Here is a 14,506-nt window from a genome sequence, read left to right as displayed (position 1 = left end):
CTGTAAGTGGCTGATATTGAACATTCTGGGAGTCCAGCGGCAAAGTGTTGACTTTATTAAGCATCAATATGCTTTTTCCTGTCTAGAAACAAACGACTGTTGAGCATGATGAACCCAGTAGCTCCAACTCCTCCTTCTGCAGCATGAAGTCAGCCAGGTCTCACCCCAGCCTCTCCAGCAAGGCCCAGTCCCAGGCTGCCCGCAGAGGCAGGCCCATGTCGGTCACCTCGCTTTCCTCCATCGACAGCTCCCCGTGCCAGGCAGCTCTGGATCTCCTGAGCAGTGAGGATGTGGGAGCAGCCAGGCTGCTGAGCCTGCCGGGGTATCGTCCCTCCACCCACGGCTCCACCCGCTCCTCCACATTTGGTTCCGTGGTTTCAAGTAAGTGCAGCACAGTTAGGTGTTAGCCTGGCTGAGTTGGTCCTCTCTATCTATCCGCGACCAGGGATCCTTCTGCCTCCTCGTTCTCCTCAACCTCTCTGCTGTGTTTGACGCAGTCGATCACACCATCCTCTTCCACCACTTCTCCCCCATCCGCCTTAGTGGGACTGCACTAGCCTGGTTCAAGTCCTACTTGACTGACCGCCAGGAAATGGGTTCTCCTCCCACCCCCGCCCGGTCACTGCGGAGTAGCCCATCCTTGGCCCCTTGTTTCCTTATCTATACGCTCCCTTTCAGTGATGTCATCCGCAGACATGGTGTCAACTTCCAACACCCAACTCTACCTCTCCTTCTCCAGCCGCGACTCCAGGTCCGCTGATGTTCTGTCAGCTTGTTTGGCTCATCCAGGTCTCGATGCCACTTTCAAATCCCACTTAAAGTCCTTCCTTTTTGATCATGCTTATTACGGTCACCTCCCCCACTCCCTCTCCCCCTGCCTCGGGGTCAGACTCTGACACTGTCAAACGCTCCAGAACGCTCCCCTGCATGAACAGCGCTGTGCAAGTTGTTGATGTTGTTATTCTAGCTCTGTCATCTTTGGATCAGTGGTTTGTGGGTTCAAGCCCCACGTTAGGGTCTTGTCCTTCGATGAGACGTTAAGCTAAATTGCTGTCAGTGCCTGTCCAGGTAGATGTTAACAATCCCACGGCACTAATCAGATAGAGAAGCAAGTTTCTCTCCCACAGGAACAGGCATAAGCCATTCAGGATAAGGCGCTCTATCAAATTCAGGGAATATTAAAGTGTTATCTCCCCCTCTCTCCCCCCCACCCCACCTTCTCTTCCCCACCCCTTTCTCTTTTCCCCACTTTCTCTCTTTCCCCTCCACCTCACTCTCTTCACCGACCCTTCTTACCCCCACCCCCGCCCCCCCAATTAGATGCAAACACACTGTATCCAGGAAGCTGTCAGGATGAACCGGAACATCTGGACGACTGGAACAGGATTGCTGAGCTGCAGCGACGGAACGGAGCCTGCCCCCCACACCTGAAGACCTCGTATCCACTGGAGTCCAACGTAAGAATCTCTCTCCTCCCAGCGCCCTCCGTCTCACATCTTCCCTTTCATTCTGAGCTGGGGGCTGGTCAGCCATCAGAGGATGTAGGTTCAATACTCTCCTTCACTGAAAATCTGCCGCTCACTCGTTCACTCTCTCGTTCACTCGCTTACACTCGCTCACTCACAATCTCCTCTCACTCACTTTCTCTCACTCTCACACACAATTGGCTGCTGTGTTTCGCCCACAAAATACCTACACTTTACAATATATTCTGTGAGCGCTTTGAGACGTCTCAATGATGTGATAAGGCGCTGTATCAAATGCAAGGATTATTATTATTCTCCTATCAGACTGCCGACAGGTCCTGCCTGACTGAAGATGAGCTGAGGCTGGGGGACCCCAACGAGACGCTCCGCCGGGCCACCTTGGTGCCTCAGCAAATCAAGGACATGAACCCTCATCGCCAGCTGGCCATGGCCTTCACCGCTGACTCCCACCCCAGCTGGAAGGGTGTGACCACCAGGCAGCAGAAGCGACTGTCAGAGGAATCTCACCACGGCAGAGACACCCCGCAGGTAACCACGAGGAGACACTTGAGACCAGCAGTCTTTTATCAAAGTGTGTCAGCCTGGCTCACTCAGGGGCACTCTTGCCTCTTAAGACATGAAAGCTGCTAAACAAATGTAATTTGTTGTAAGACAGAAGGTTGTGGGTTCAGGCCCCACATCCTGACTTTGAGCTCACAGTCCAGGCTGATACTCCAGGGCAATGCTTGGGGGGTGAGGGGGGTTTGCATTTTCAAGACGCCATCCTTTGGATGACTGAGGTTCAATCAGTGCTCTGTTCAGTGGATGTTAACAATCCTATGGCACTATTTCAAAAGAAAAGCAAATTTCTTTCTCCTTTTTCCCTGCCTTTCCCCTCTCACTCTCGTTGTCCTGGCTAGCAACACCTCCACCCCACCCCCTAATAAGATCAATCATTCATTTCATTGCTGTTTGCCAAACATTGCTGAGTGGAGGGAGCGGCCAGATTGATACGGGGTTTGCAGGTCACAGTGATATGGAGGAGCAAGGTCGTGGAGGGCTTTGAAGGCAAGAACAAGGATTTTGATGGTGGTGGGGTCACAATAACCACATATTGGGGATCCTCTTCAATCGCTGACGTCTCTGAGCTTATTGCCAAACTAACTTTCTGTTTTCTCTGCTCAGTCCAAAAAGCAGGCGAGCTGTTTCCCCCGACCGATGACCCCAAAGGAAAAGGAGAAATCTGGATTCTTGCTGTTTGATGTCAAATCAAGGAGGCCGTCTCCCAGCAAGGTCAAAAACCAGGTACAAACCTCCTGGGGCTAAATAACCCCACCTCTCCCCCCCCCCACCCCTCACTGCCTCTCTCCTTGGTGGGAGGTAAGCAGGGTCTCCTTGGAGCTGAACTGGTTCCAAAGTGACACGCCTGGCAATGAAATATAAGAAGATGTGATAAGGTGCTATATCAAATGCAAGGATTATTATATTCATTATCTGCCCTCTTGCCCTCCCCTAGGCTGAGCGCAGGAAATCGCTGGCCTTCTCCGTGCTCAATACCCCCCGCAAGCTGAGGAACAGCCTGCTGAGGAGCACCTGCAAGAGAACCACTCCCAAGGCAGTCAGCAAATCCCCCAAAAAATCACCCAGAGCCCTAGCAAATCCCAAAAAGGTAGGTGTGTGTGTCTGGGGTGATGGGTTCCTGATTTCTGGGCCCTCGGGACAGGCTAGACCTTTGTCTCCGCTCTTTATGAGGACCTGTGATCTCCATTCCTACTGTCTGGTAAGATTTACCTTTGTAGCCAGTGGATCAAGGTCATAAAATTATGCATATTACAGCACAGGCAACACCAGATCATCTGTGCTGGTGTTTGCTCCCCCAATGGAGCTCTCTACCCAATTCCGTTGGGAGTTTATTACTTTGCTGTAAATTTCTGATTGTGATACTGTGAAGCACCTGTGAAGCACCTGTCAAGGTTGAGCAAAAAATGTCTTTTTTACAAATCTAAATTAAGTAATTTTGTAAATTTAAATCTAATATGCAGAGAAACTATTTCCTCTGGTGGGGAATCCAGAACAAGGGGGTATGATCTTAAAATTAGAGCCGGGCCATTTAGGAATGAAATCAGGAGGCAGTTTTTCACCCAAAGGGCAGTGGGAATCTGGAACTCTCTCCTACCACATTGTGGATAGAAGTTTGTTAGGTCAGGGTATCTAACAAGGGCTAGTAATGGGAGTTCAGGTACAGATCAGCCATGATCTAATAGAATGGCATAATAGGCTCGAGGGGCTGAATGGCCTCCTCCTGTTCCTATGTTTCTATGTTTAGTTTTACATGAATTTCCTGTTTGCTGTGTTTAGGACATTTATCGCAAACCCTCGAGGAATGTCAAGATGTGATTTTGGGAGCCAGGCCAGACAAGACGATACCAGAGAGCCTCACCTGAAATACTGCCTAAAAGATTCCCTATCACTCCCTGAAAGGAATGTCATTGTTTGTGTCACAGGGTTTCTGTGCTCGCTGTGTGTGGCCTGTGGTGTGGGGGCTGTCACACAAATGCAATGGGAAATGTGGAATTTTCTATTTTTTAAAAAAAATACTTTCTTTTGTCCAAAATATAACTTTTTTTCATTTTTCTTACAAAAAAATCCCACACTCGGGTCAGCAGTGGCTTTCACCCTCATTTCCCTGAAAGTGAGCCGGGCAGTACTTTGTGGGGAAAACCCCTACAATTTAAAATAAGTATTTAAATAACCTGCTGCTGTTCTGTGTGTGGGTGTGTGGGGGCGCAGGAGGGAGGAGGAGAGAAGGGGGATGTAGCATCATTCTAAGAAGACACTTGAAATTCCACCTGATCTTAGCCTAAATTGCATTTAATATAAAATAATAATAATTCTTGCATTTGATACAGCGCCTTATCACGTCATTGAGACATCTCAAAGCGCTTCACAGAATATACTGCCAAGTGTATCTGTATTTTTTGGGCGAAACAGGACAGCCAATTGCGCACAGCAGCGTCCCACCAATAATCGTGGATTGAGTGACCAAATTTTTTTTGGGAAGGGGCAGAATTTAAGAGACAGCAGAATTGTGGAAAATACTGCTTAACGCAAGGATTATTATTATTTTTAAAAAACAATTATGAAATCTCAACCCTAAGGGATCTAATTTCCTGTCCTGCCACTAGTGCAAGTAGCTAGCACTAGATGGTGCTGATAACACTAAACTATGTGTGTGATGCTATGTTAATACCGTTCGCTTCAGTTCCTGTAGGTATTCTGCTGTTCGTTTTTGTGGAGTCCTGTAGTGTAGTGGTTAGAGCCCTTGCCTCGCAAGCGAAAGGACCCGTGTTCGATTCCCAGGCAGGGCAAGTTTCCTAACTTCACACCCCTCTGTTTACCTAGCAGCAAGTAGAAACCTGCTTGTTAGTCGATTAGCATATTGCTTTTCCGGGATAATAATCTGGAATAATAATAAAACAAAAATACATTTTAAAAAATATTTGGTCGCTCAGTCCGCGACAGTTTGTGGGACACTGCTGGACACAATTGGCTGCTCCGTTTTGCCCACAAAATACGTAGTCAATTCACTTCTCAGTATATTCTGTGAAGCGCTTTGAAACGTCTCAACAATGTGATAAAGCGCTATATCAAATGCAAGGATTATTATTAAAATCAAATTAAGATTCTTGCAACAGAGATGGACTAAATCCCTTGATTTTGACAAAAATCAGTAAGAGAGCGAGTGGCTGGGGTGGGGTCATTCGATAAAACATCCTTTATAAAAACTATCTCTGCTTCAGTCTCCATTTGGTTTTTTTGGTCTTGTCCTATTGGTCTGTTTTCCTTTTGCTGCTCATGTCTTAATCTATCAACAGGTGCATTTCTCTATCTGGGAATAAGCTCCCATGACTGTATGTGGGACATTGCTGTGCACAATTGGCTGCTGGGTTTGCCCACAAAATATACAGTCGATTCACTTTACAGTATATTATTATTATTATCACCTGCTTTCTGTGGAGGGAGTGATGTGCGCAATTGGCACCCACAAATATTTTGTGGGTGAATTTACACTTTACAACCTATTCTGAGAAGCGCTTTCAGACATCTTAGTAACACGATAAGGCGCAACATTAAATGCAAGATTATTATTTGCTGTACATCAGTGTGTCTTTCTATTCCTCTCATGTACACTGTGTGTGTGTGTGTGTGTATCTCTTCGTGCTCACTCTGGGTAGATGGTGAAAAGCAATGGGAGCTTATTCCCACTGCCCCCTCTCTCTGTGCTGCCAGGGATAGGGATCTCTGTATATAGTATCAGTCAGACTAGTGTAAGGGCAGCTCATGTAGCCAGAACCTGCACTACAGCTCCCTTGCCAAGGCCCAGTGCCTCTGACATCTCTGGTTGATTCCAAGGTTGGTGTGTGTGTGGGGAGCCTGTGTGTTTGTGGGGAGGGGTGTGCGCGCGCGTGTTTGTGGGGAGGGGTGTGCGTGTTTGTGGGGAGGGGTGTGCGCTCACGTGTTTGTGGGGAGGGGTGTGCGCGCGCGTTTGTGGGGAGGGGTGTGCGCGTGTGTTTGTGTGTGGGGAGGGGTGTGCGCACGTGTTTGTGTGTGGGGAGGGGTGTGCGCACGTGTTTGTGTGTGGGGAGGGGTGTGCGCGCGTGTTTGTACGTGGGGAGGGGTGTGCGCGCGTGTTTGTGTGTGGGGAGGGGTGTGCGCGCGTGTTTGTGTGGGGCGGGGTGTGCGCGCGTGTTTGTGTGTGGGGAGGGGTGTGCGCGCGTGTTTGTGTGGGGAGGGCCGTGCAAGCGTGTTTGTGTGTGGGGAGGGTTGTGCACGTGTGTTTGTGGGGAGGGGTGTGCGCGCGTGTTTGTGTGGGGAGGGGTGTGCGCGCGTGTTTGTGTGTGGGGAGGGGTGCATGTTTGTTGTGTGTGTGTGTGTGGAGGGGTTGCGCGGATGCGTGTGGGGACAGGTGTGGAGGGAGGGGTGCATGTGGAAGGGGTGCGTGTGTGTGAGAAGAGGAGGGGTATACGAATGTCATCTTGTTGTGTAGGTGTGTATGGAGGGGTGTGGGTATGGAGGGGTGTGTATGTGGAAGGGTGTTTGTGTGTGTGGAGGTGACAGACACAGGACGGACCGGCCAGTGGTGCTTAAACTTTAATATGACAATCTTCAGAAAAGGGCTTCAGTAAGTTTTAAAGGTGATTTTTTAAAATAAAAGCAACAAATGGTTGAATATTTTCTGTTTCCCCATCGCCTGGTGGATGGGTGAATTGTGTATGTGTGAACATGTGAACTTGTCTACTTTAATAAAATCGCTTTTCCATCAACTTTCTTCATACAATGTGTGAGTCTGTCCACAAAATTGAGGGGTTCAGGTTTGACCAGAACTTATCCTGGCCTGAACCTGGGGGCTGAGGAACAATGGTGGGAAATATCAGCCTTGTTGTTTCAGGGTGGGGGCAAGTGCGGTGATCACCACACTGGCAGATCATACAGCTACTTCCACACGAGGGGCAGCCCAGCCCTCAGGCCATGGAGGGGAGAGAATCAGCTATGATTTGGGCCAATAGAAAAGGGTGGGGTACTTTTTCCACCACAACAGGATCCCACTGTCTGCTGCAAACCCACTACAAACCAGCCCTGGGGGCTAACCTTTACACCCAGTGCTCTCGGCTGCAGCCTCTCAGGCTGTTGGCTTGACGCTGTTGCTATGGCCGGAGGGCTCTGATCGCGCAAACCATCATGGGAGCGCCGTGTGCGGGAAATCGACTTCGCTGGTGACTGAACCTCAATAGGAAAAGCAGCTGCATCACACACTGCTGAAGTGCGATGCTCTCAGTAAGCGCTGCACTATTCAAATACACATATTTAATATTTTAAACATAACAAGTTTCAGGAAATGCCGAGCTGCAGCTTTAATCCGGGTTGGTTGACTTTTCATGTTGTACCACAGAGGCAGATCCTCTCATTCTCCTCAGATAGAGCAGTGCTGTATTGAGCTGCCTGACCTTTATGAAGGAAGGGGGCAGTTGTTTTGCCGCGTTTGCTGCCATGCAATTGACCGTATTCACAAATTCACCATCGATGAGCACAGGAAATTTCAGAAACATTGTGAACACAAAGCAGTGGTGATAAAGAAGAAATGAAGGTGAAATATTTGTGATCTATATAATAGCGGCTGCACCTGTTACAGCTTCACTGGAAACCAAAGGATCAATATGGAATGTAGATCGACAGACAGACATTTCATCTTTGTCCATAACTCCTGGAGGGGGACTCAGCGCTCTAAACGTGATTCTGTTGTTGTTGCCGAGGCTCAGCTTCATCTCTGTTCTTTATATTGTTCCCACCACTTGGCTGCGTGAGTGCTCTGTGACGCATTATGCCACAGCGCCACGGTCAGCCGGCGCGGCCACCAGATGTAACTGCAGTGTGACGCACAATGCTGCAGTGCTACTTTGACTCAGCGGCCACCAGGTGTCACTGCAGCGAAAAATACCAAACTGAAAATAACTCAAATCAATAGGAAATACCCGAAAACAAATATGCCCATGACACTCCAGACTCAAGACCTTTCCGTTGAGATGCAAATCATGTCTCCACGTCAATCAGTTATTGAGATCCTTCTTGAAGAGCATACAGATATGGTTGTTTTGTTAGTATAGATTGAATGAAAATATTATTTGTTTTCACTTTAATTTTGAAAGAAAACCCTAATTTGTCTAATTGCCAAAGTTAATCACTTTCCATTTGATTGATTCTAAAAGAACATAAAACAACCCAGGCAAAACAAACCAACAGAACTTTTCTAATGACAAATACAGCATGAAAATCAATTTTTATTTTTTCCTTTCTAGGAGGCTCTGGATCTCAAAGACAACTTGCTCTCAACCCAGCTTCTCAATAAAAATTGATTTTCATGAATGCATTTGGACTTTGTGCAGTAAGTGACGAGAGCAGACACTTGAAAATACTCCTGCCTTCCAAGAATGTCTATGTAAGTACATGAAACAGGGAGGGACTATTCCAACACCATCGCAGCTTTGTAATACACACTTGAAGAAGCTTATTCCTGAGCATGAAACATTTTTGAAGAAATATGTTGACGACCCAGATGTTTACTTATTCCTGGGTGAGATCACTGATTCCAGTGGACGCAGTGTCTGGCAGTGTCTGGCACAGCCACTGCAGAATGTTGGGGAGAAGCCTCTTATTGAAGTAGAATTCTTGCAGCAAGTCTTTCCTTTCCACTGCTGTAATAGTGTCTTTTATCAATATTGCTACTCCTCCTTTCCCGATGTCCCTTTCTTTTCTAAAGATCTTATCGACTGGAATATTTCGCCCCCAGTCATGCCCAGCTTGTAACCAGGTCTCTGTAATGGCTACTACATCATACCCTTAAAGGTGAATTTGTGCTTCTAACTCACTTGTTTTATTTCTCATGCTCCATGCATTTGTATACATAACTCTTATTTGGATTACTGTCCCCAACATGGCTATAGGCCCTGACGATCTTCTTCTCACATTTTTTTGACTCGCTACACCTTTTGTGATAACTTCATAATTACCGTGTTTCTTCCGGTAGTATTTATTTTGCCATTGCTCTCGTCCTCTCCTTGCCTTATGTTCTGGTTATTCTTTCCACCCAACCCTCCCCCGCCACTCCCTACTGGTTTAAAGCTTTTTCTACAGTCCTATTTATCCTTTCTGCTAGATTCTTGGTCCCAATCCTGTTCAGGTGGAGCCCATCCCAGCAGTACAGCTCCTTCTTATCCTAGTACTGGTGCCAGTGTCCCAAGAAATGGAGCCCCTCCTCCTCCTCACACCAATCTTTTCAGCCACACATTCACTTCCCTTGATCTGTTTATCCCTTTGCCAATTTGCACACCGTTTGGATAACAATCCGGAGATGACTACCTTCGAGGTCCTGTTTTTCAATTTAGCCACTGGCCCCCGATACTCCGTAAGCAGGACCTCCTTCTTCTTCTATGTCATTTGTTCCTGCATGGATAACAACTTTTTTCTCAACCTTTTCCAAGTTCCTTTCCAGCTGCTTTGAAGTATCTCTTACCCTGAGGCGGGAGGGCAGCCCACTCTTCTGGACTCTCGATCTCGACTGCAGAGGATCCTCTCAATCCTCTCAATTATTGGATCCCCAATAACTACAATGTGTCTATTCTGTTCCTTCGCCGCTTGCACTGCCTTCTGCTCTATGATGCTTTTGTTTGTATTCAGGCCTCTTTCCCCACAGAATTCTCCCTCATCCAATGTGGCAAATACATTGTACCTGTTGGACAGGACAGTTCCTCCTTCTCTGCCTGTCGTATCAGAAGTGAATGTGGGTCCATTGCAGACAGAGATGGGAGGAATTATAACAGGGAATAAAGAAATGGCAAAGTCATTAAACAAATATTTCGCTTCTGTCTTCAGGTTAGAGGACACTGAAAACCTTCCGAAAATAGAGGCGAACCTGGAGGCTAATGTTAGTGAGAAACTTAAAGGAATGAACATCAGTAAATATAATACTAGAGAAATTGATAGGATTAAAAACTAATAAATCCCCTGGACCTGATGGTCTGCATCCCAGGGTTTTAAAAGAGGCGGCTGCAGAGATAGTGGATGCTTTGTTTTTGATCTTCCAGAATTCTCTGGATTCCGGAACGGTTCCCGTTTATTGGAAGATCGCAAACGTAACACCACTATTTAAGAGGGTGGGAGAGAAAAATGGGGAACTATAGACCAGTTAGTCTGACATCAGTAGAAGGGAAATTTCTAGAATCCTTAATTAGGGACATCGTCGTGGGGCACTTAGAAAATCATAACACGATTAGGCAGAGTCAATATGGCTTTACGAAAGGGAAATCATGTTTAACAAATCTTATAGAGTATTTTGAGCATGTAATTAGCAGCTTAGATAAGGGGGAATTTGGATTTCCAGAAGGCATTCAGCAAGGTGCCACATAAAAAGGTTTTATGTGGCACCTTGCTGATGGAATTAAAGATAATATATTAATTAGCATGGATTGAAGAGTGGCTAACAGGAAGAAAACAGCGAGTAGGGATAAATGGGTCCTTCTCAGATTGGTAGCTTGTGACTAGTGGAGTGACACAAGGATCAGTGCTTGGGCCTCAACTACTTATAATCTATATCAATGATTTAGATGAGGAAATAGAACTTAACAGATCTAAATTCGTGGAAGGTGTGAAGATAGGTGGGAGAGTAAGCTATGAGGATGACACACAAAGAATGCAAAGAGAAATAGACAGGCTGGGTGAGTGGACAAGAAGGTGGCAGGTGGAGTATAACGTGGGAAAGTGTGAAGTTATTCACCTAGATAGTAAAAATAGAAAAGCAGATTATTTTCTAGAGGGGGAGAGACTAGTAATGTTAGTGTTCAGAGGGATTTGTGTGTCCTTGTACACCAATCACAAAAAGTTAGTTTGCAGGTACAGCAAGCAACTAGGAAGGCTAACGGCATGTTAGCATTCATTGCAAAAGTGTTAGAATACAAGAGTAGGGAAGTCTTGCTGCAGTTGTATAAGGCCTTGAGACTGCACCTCCCGCCAATGGTGGGGCGGATGCGTCGGGTGACCTGGAGCAGCCAGAGTTGGCTTAGCGGAGGGAACGGGCGGGTTGGTAGGGGGTTAGGAGGTCGCAGAGGTAGAGTGGTGCGAGGCCATGGAGGGCTTTGTAGGTGAGGACCAGGATCTTGAACTGGATCCTCTGAAAGATAGGGAGCCAATGGAGTCGGGCGAGAGTGGGGGAGGTGCGGTCATAGAGTTTGGTGCAAGAGAGGACATTAGGCCTTTATTGTCTCTAGAATATAGAGAAATTAGAGGTGATCTTATAGAAACCTATAAGATTCTTAGGGGTCTTGACAGGGTAGATGCCGTGAGACTGTTTCTCCTGGTTGAGAATCTAAAACTAGGGTCATAATCTCAAGATTAGCCTTTTAGAACTGAGTTGAGGAAACTTTCTTCACTCAGATGGCTATACACATGTAATCTTGTTGTTATAGTGAATTTATGGAATTCTCTACCCCAGAAGGCTGTGGATGCTCAGTGCTTGAACATATTCAAGACTAAGGTTGATAAATTTCTAAAGGATAGAGGGATTAAGGGATATGGGGATACGGCGGGTAAATGGAATTAGGTTAGAAGATCAGCCATGATCTGATTAAATGGCTGGATAGCCTCGAGGAGCCGAATGGCCTACTCCTTCCTGCTCCTAAGTTTTGTAGTCTTATACTAAGTTACTGCTACCTGCTTACTATCAATCTCACACTCTTCTTCCTGTACCTCGCTATGTGATGTGGCTATGGTCTGAAGTAAACTATCTAAATAATCCTCCCCCTCCCTTATGCGTCAGAGTGTCTCTAACACACACTCCAGGTCGAAAACCCTGAGCCGGAGTGACTCAAGACACGTGCACTTCTCGCAGATGTGACCGTCAAGGACAGTCTTAGTCGCCACAAATTCCCACATACTGCAGCATTGACACACACGGCTAATAATGTGTTGCCATTATCCCTTTCCAGCTTTTACTCCACTTAATGTTTAGGTTTATTTATACATTATGTTAAATTTACGAGGTTTTATCCTTTGCCTTTTATTTGTTTTTAGTTTATTTTCCCCTTAATCTTCTCTTCAACCGTGCTTTCAGCTCCCCTCTCGACTCACTACCCCTCCTCGCTCCCTCCCTTCCCTCCCTTCCCCCTGACCATTTCCCCCCAATGCTCGGGTCCCGACCTAACTGTCCAGCGCCTTGGGACGTCCTCCCGACGTGAAAGGCGCTCTATAAATGCAATCTTGTTGTTGTTGTTGTTTACCCACAACAATTTCAGAGTAAATAGGTAAACAAGTAATTTAGCATCTTTTGTTCGTTGCTCACACTCCTTAATACTGAACTCTACACCGACTTCCCCAGGAATGTCATCGTTGGTTTAGGCGTCTCTGGGTCTAGACCAGCCAGTGTTAATATGTAATTTAGCACCTATCATCCCTTGCTCACACTCCTTAATACTTAACACCTCCTTTTAACACCTACTTCCCCAGGAATGTATGTTGGGAAATTAAATGTTAAAGTCTGTTTTTGATAAAGAAAGCATATGTTGTTTTTTCCCCAATAATCTACGATGTATTATTTCTTCCAGTTTAGTTTTTACAAATGAGAAAAGGGAAAAAATGTAGATTAGCAACAAGCTGTGTCCCTCAACAGCCCTGATTAACCAGCCCTCCGCAATTTCTCACAAAATGCAGCAAACTCCTCCACAATTTTTGGCAAATATTTCCACACTTTTCTATTGGCCCAGGCTATGAGCAATAGTTAGACAATCTCTACAGGACAAGTTGAAATCTGTAGCTTAGAGTTTAGTGCACTCGCCTTGCAAGTGAGAGGACCTTGGTTTGATTCCTGGGCAGGACAAACCCTTACTCCACACGTTTACCCAGCAGTAAGCAGTTGATTGAAGGATCACTTTTCCAATCTTCCCTTCAAAAAAATTTGGTCACTCAATCCACGACTGTTTGTGGGCACATCTGTGAGAAGTGCACGTGTCTTGAGTCACTCCAGCTCAGGGTTTTTGACTTGTCTGTGTGCAATTGGCTGCTGTGTTTCGCCCACAAAATACACTTTGCAGCATATTCTGTGAAACGCTTTGAGATGTCTCAAAGATGTGAAGGATTATTATTATATGTTTTCCATTTTCCTGTTAAAAACATTTATTAAGGCTTTGACCAGTGGTTTTCGACCTGGCTCAGGGGTGCTGTGAGAGTCTGCACGCAGTACAATCGAGACCGGGGGCTAAGTGTGCTGCCGCGTTCGCCCACAAATATACAGTCAATTCACTTTACAGTATATTCTGTGAAGCGCTTTGGGACGTCTAGAAGACGTGAAAAGCGCAATATCAAATGCAAGGATTATTATTATTATTATTAAGTGATGCTATTCAGTGTCCCTTGGCCTAACTCCCCACCATTAGCAGGTGACATTCAGCCATTCGGCCCCTGCTCTATCAAACTGCATCCCAGAGTCTCCCCTCCCTCCCTCCTCCAAGACCATCTCAAAACGTCTCTTAAAATGAGCTTTCAGTTGTCATCTTCCATCGCCCTCCCATCCCCCCACCCCCGGTTTGAGGAATGATTACTTTCGTGGTGAGGCTGACACTGATACTGGGTTAATGTAAACTGTGGTTTGTTGGATTTTGCTCTTTTTTCACAGAAGAGAGTATCTCTCTTCCCGCCTCCTCCCCTCCAACACACATACACACCACACACAGACACATACACCATACACACCACAAACAGATACCATACACACCACACACACAGACACATACACCATACACACCACAAACAGACATCACACACACCACACACACAGACACATACACCATACACACCACAAACAGACACCACACACAGACACATACACCATACACACCCACACAGACACATACACCATACACACCACACACAGACACCATGCACACCACACACGCATACACATCACCCACACACAATAACAACAAAATGACATTTGTAAAGCTCTTTCACGTCTGGAGGACGTCCCAAGGCGCTGAACAGTCAGTGTTTTGGACCCGAGCCGGGAGTCAGGATCAGGGAGGGTGGAGAGTGGGGGAGAATCAGGATGATCAAAGGCATGGTCGAAGAGATGGGTTTTAGAGGGGGTGAGGTGGAGGGCCTGCGGGGTGGAGTTTCAGAGAGTGGGGGCAGAGTGGCTGAAGGCCCGCCCGCCAATGGTGGAGCGAGCAAAGCAGGGGATGTGAAGGCCGGAGCTCTTTGAGTGGAGGGAGCGAGCAGGTTGTTAGGGGGTTAGGAGGTGGTAGAGATAGGGGGGAGCGAGACCATGAAGGGCTTTGAAGGTGCGGATTTTGAACTGTATGCTCTGTGTGATGGGAAGCCAGTGGAGTCGGGCGAGGATGGGGGAAATGGGGTCACGGAGTTTGGTGCGGGAGAGGACACGAGCTGCAGAGTTCGGGATGATCTGCAGCCCGTGGAGGGAGGAGTTGGGGGCCGACAAG

General features: G+C 46.8%; 1 protein-coding gene across 1 annotated transcript in view; it reads left to right on the top strand.

The window, feature by feature from the left end:
• numa1 (nuclear mitotic apparatus protein 1) overlaps positions 1-4,350 on the top strand; it is a 36,771-nt gene extending 32,421 nt beyond the window's left edge. The window contains exons 20-25 of the mRNA XM_007911796.2: positions 87-381; positions 1,321-1,457; positions 1,791-2,015; positions 2,652-2,771; positions 2,983-3,135; positions 3,825-4,350. Of these exons, the coding sequence (XP_007909987.1) occupies positions 87-381; positions 1,321-1,457; positions 1,791-2,015; positions 2,652-2,771; positions 2,983-3,135; positions 3,825-3,863 (969 nt within the window). The 3' untranslated portion in view covers positions 3,864-4,350. The remainder of the gene's footprint in view (positions 1-86; positions 382-1,320; positions 1,458-1,790; positions 2,016-2,651; positions 2,772-2,982; positions 3,136-3,824) is intronic.
• The last annotated feature ends 10,156 nt before the right edge of the window (positions 4,351-14,506 follow it).

This window comes from Callorhinchus milii, unplaced genomic scaffold (assembly GCF_018977255.1).
Source record: "Callorhinchus milii isolate IMCB2004 unplaced genomic scaffold, IMCB_Cmil_1.0 Scaffold4, whole genome shotgun sequence".
NCBI lineage: Eukaryota > Metazoa > Chordata > Chondrichthyes > Chimaeriformes > Callorhinchidae > Callorhinchus > Callorhinchus milii.
Note: the sequence above shows the minus strand (reverse complement) of the source record. Positions and strands in the feature narration are given on the sequence as shown.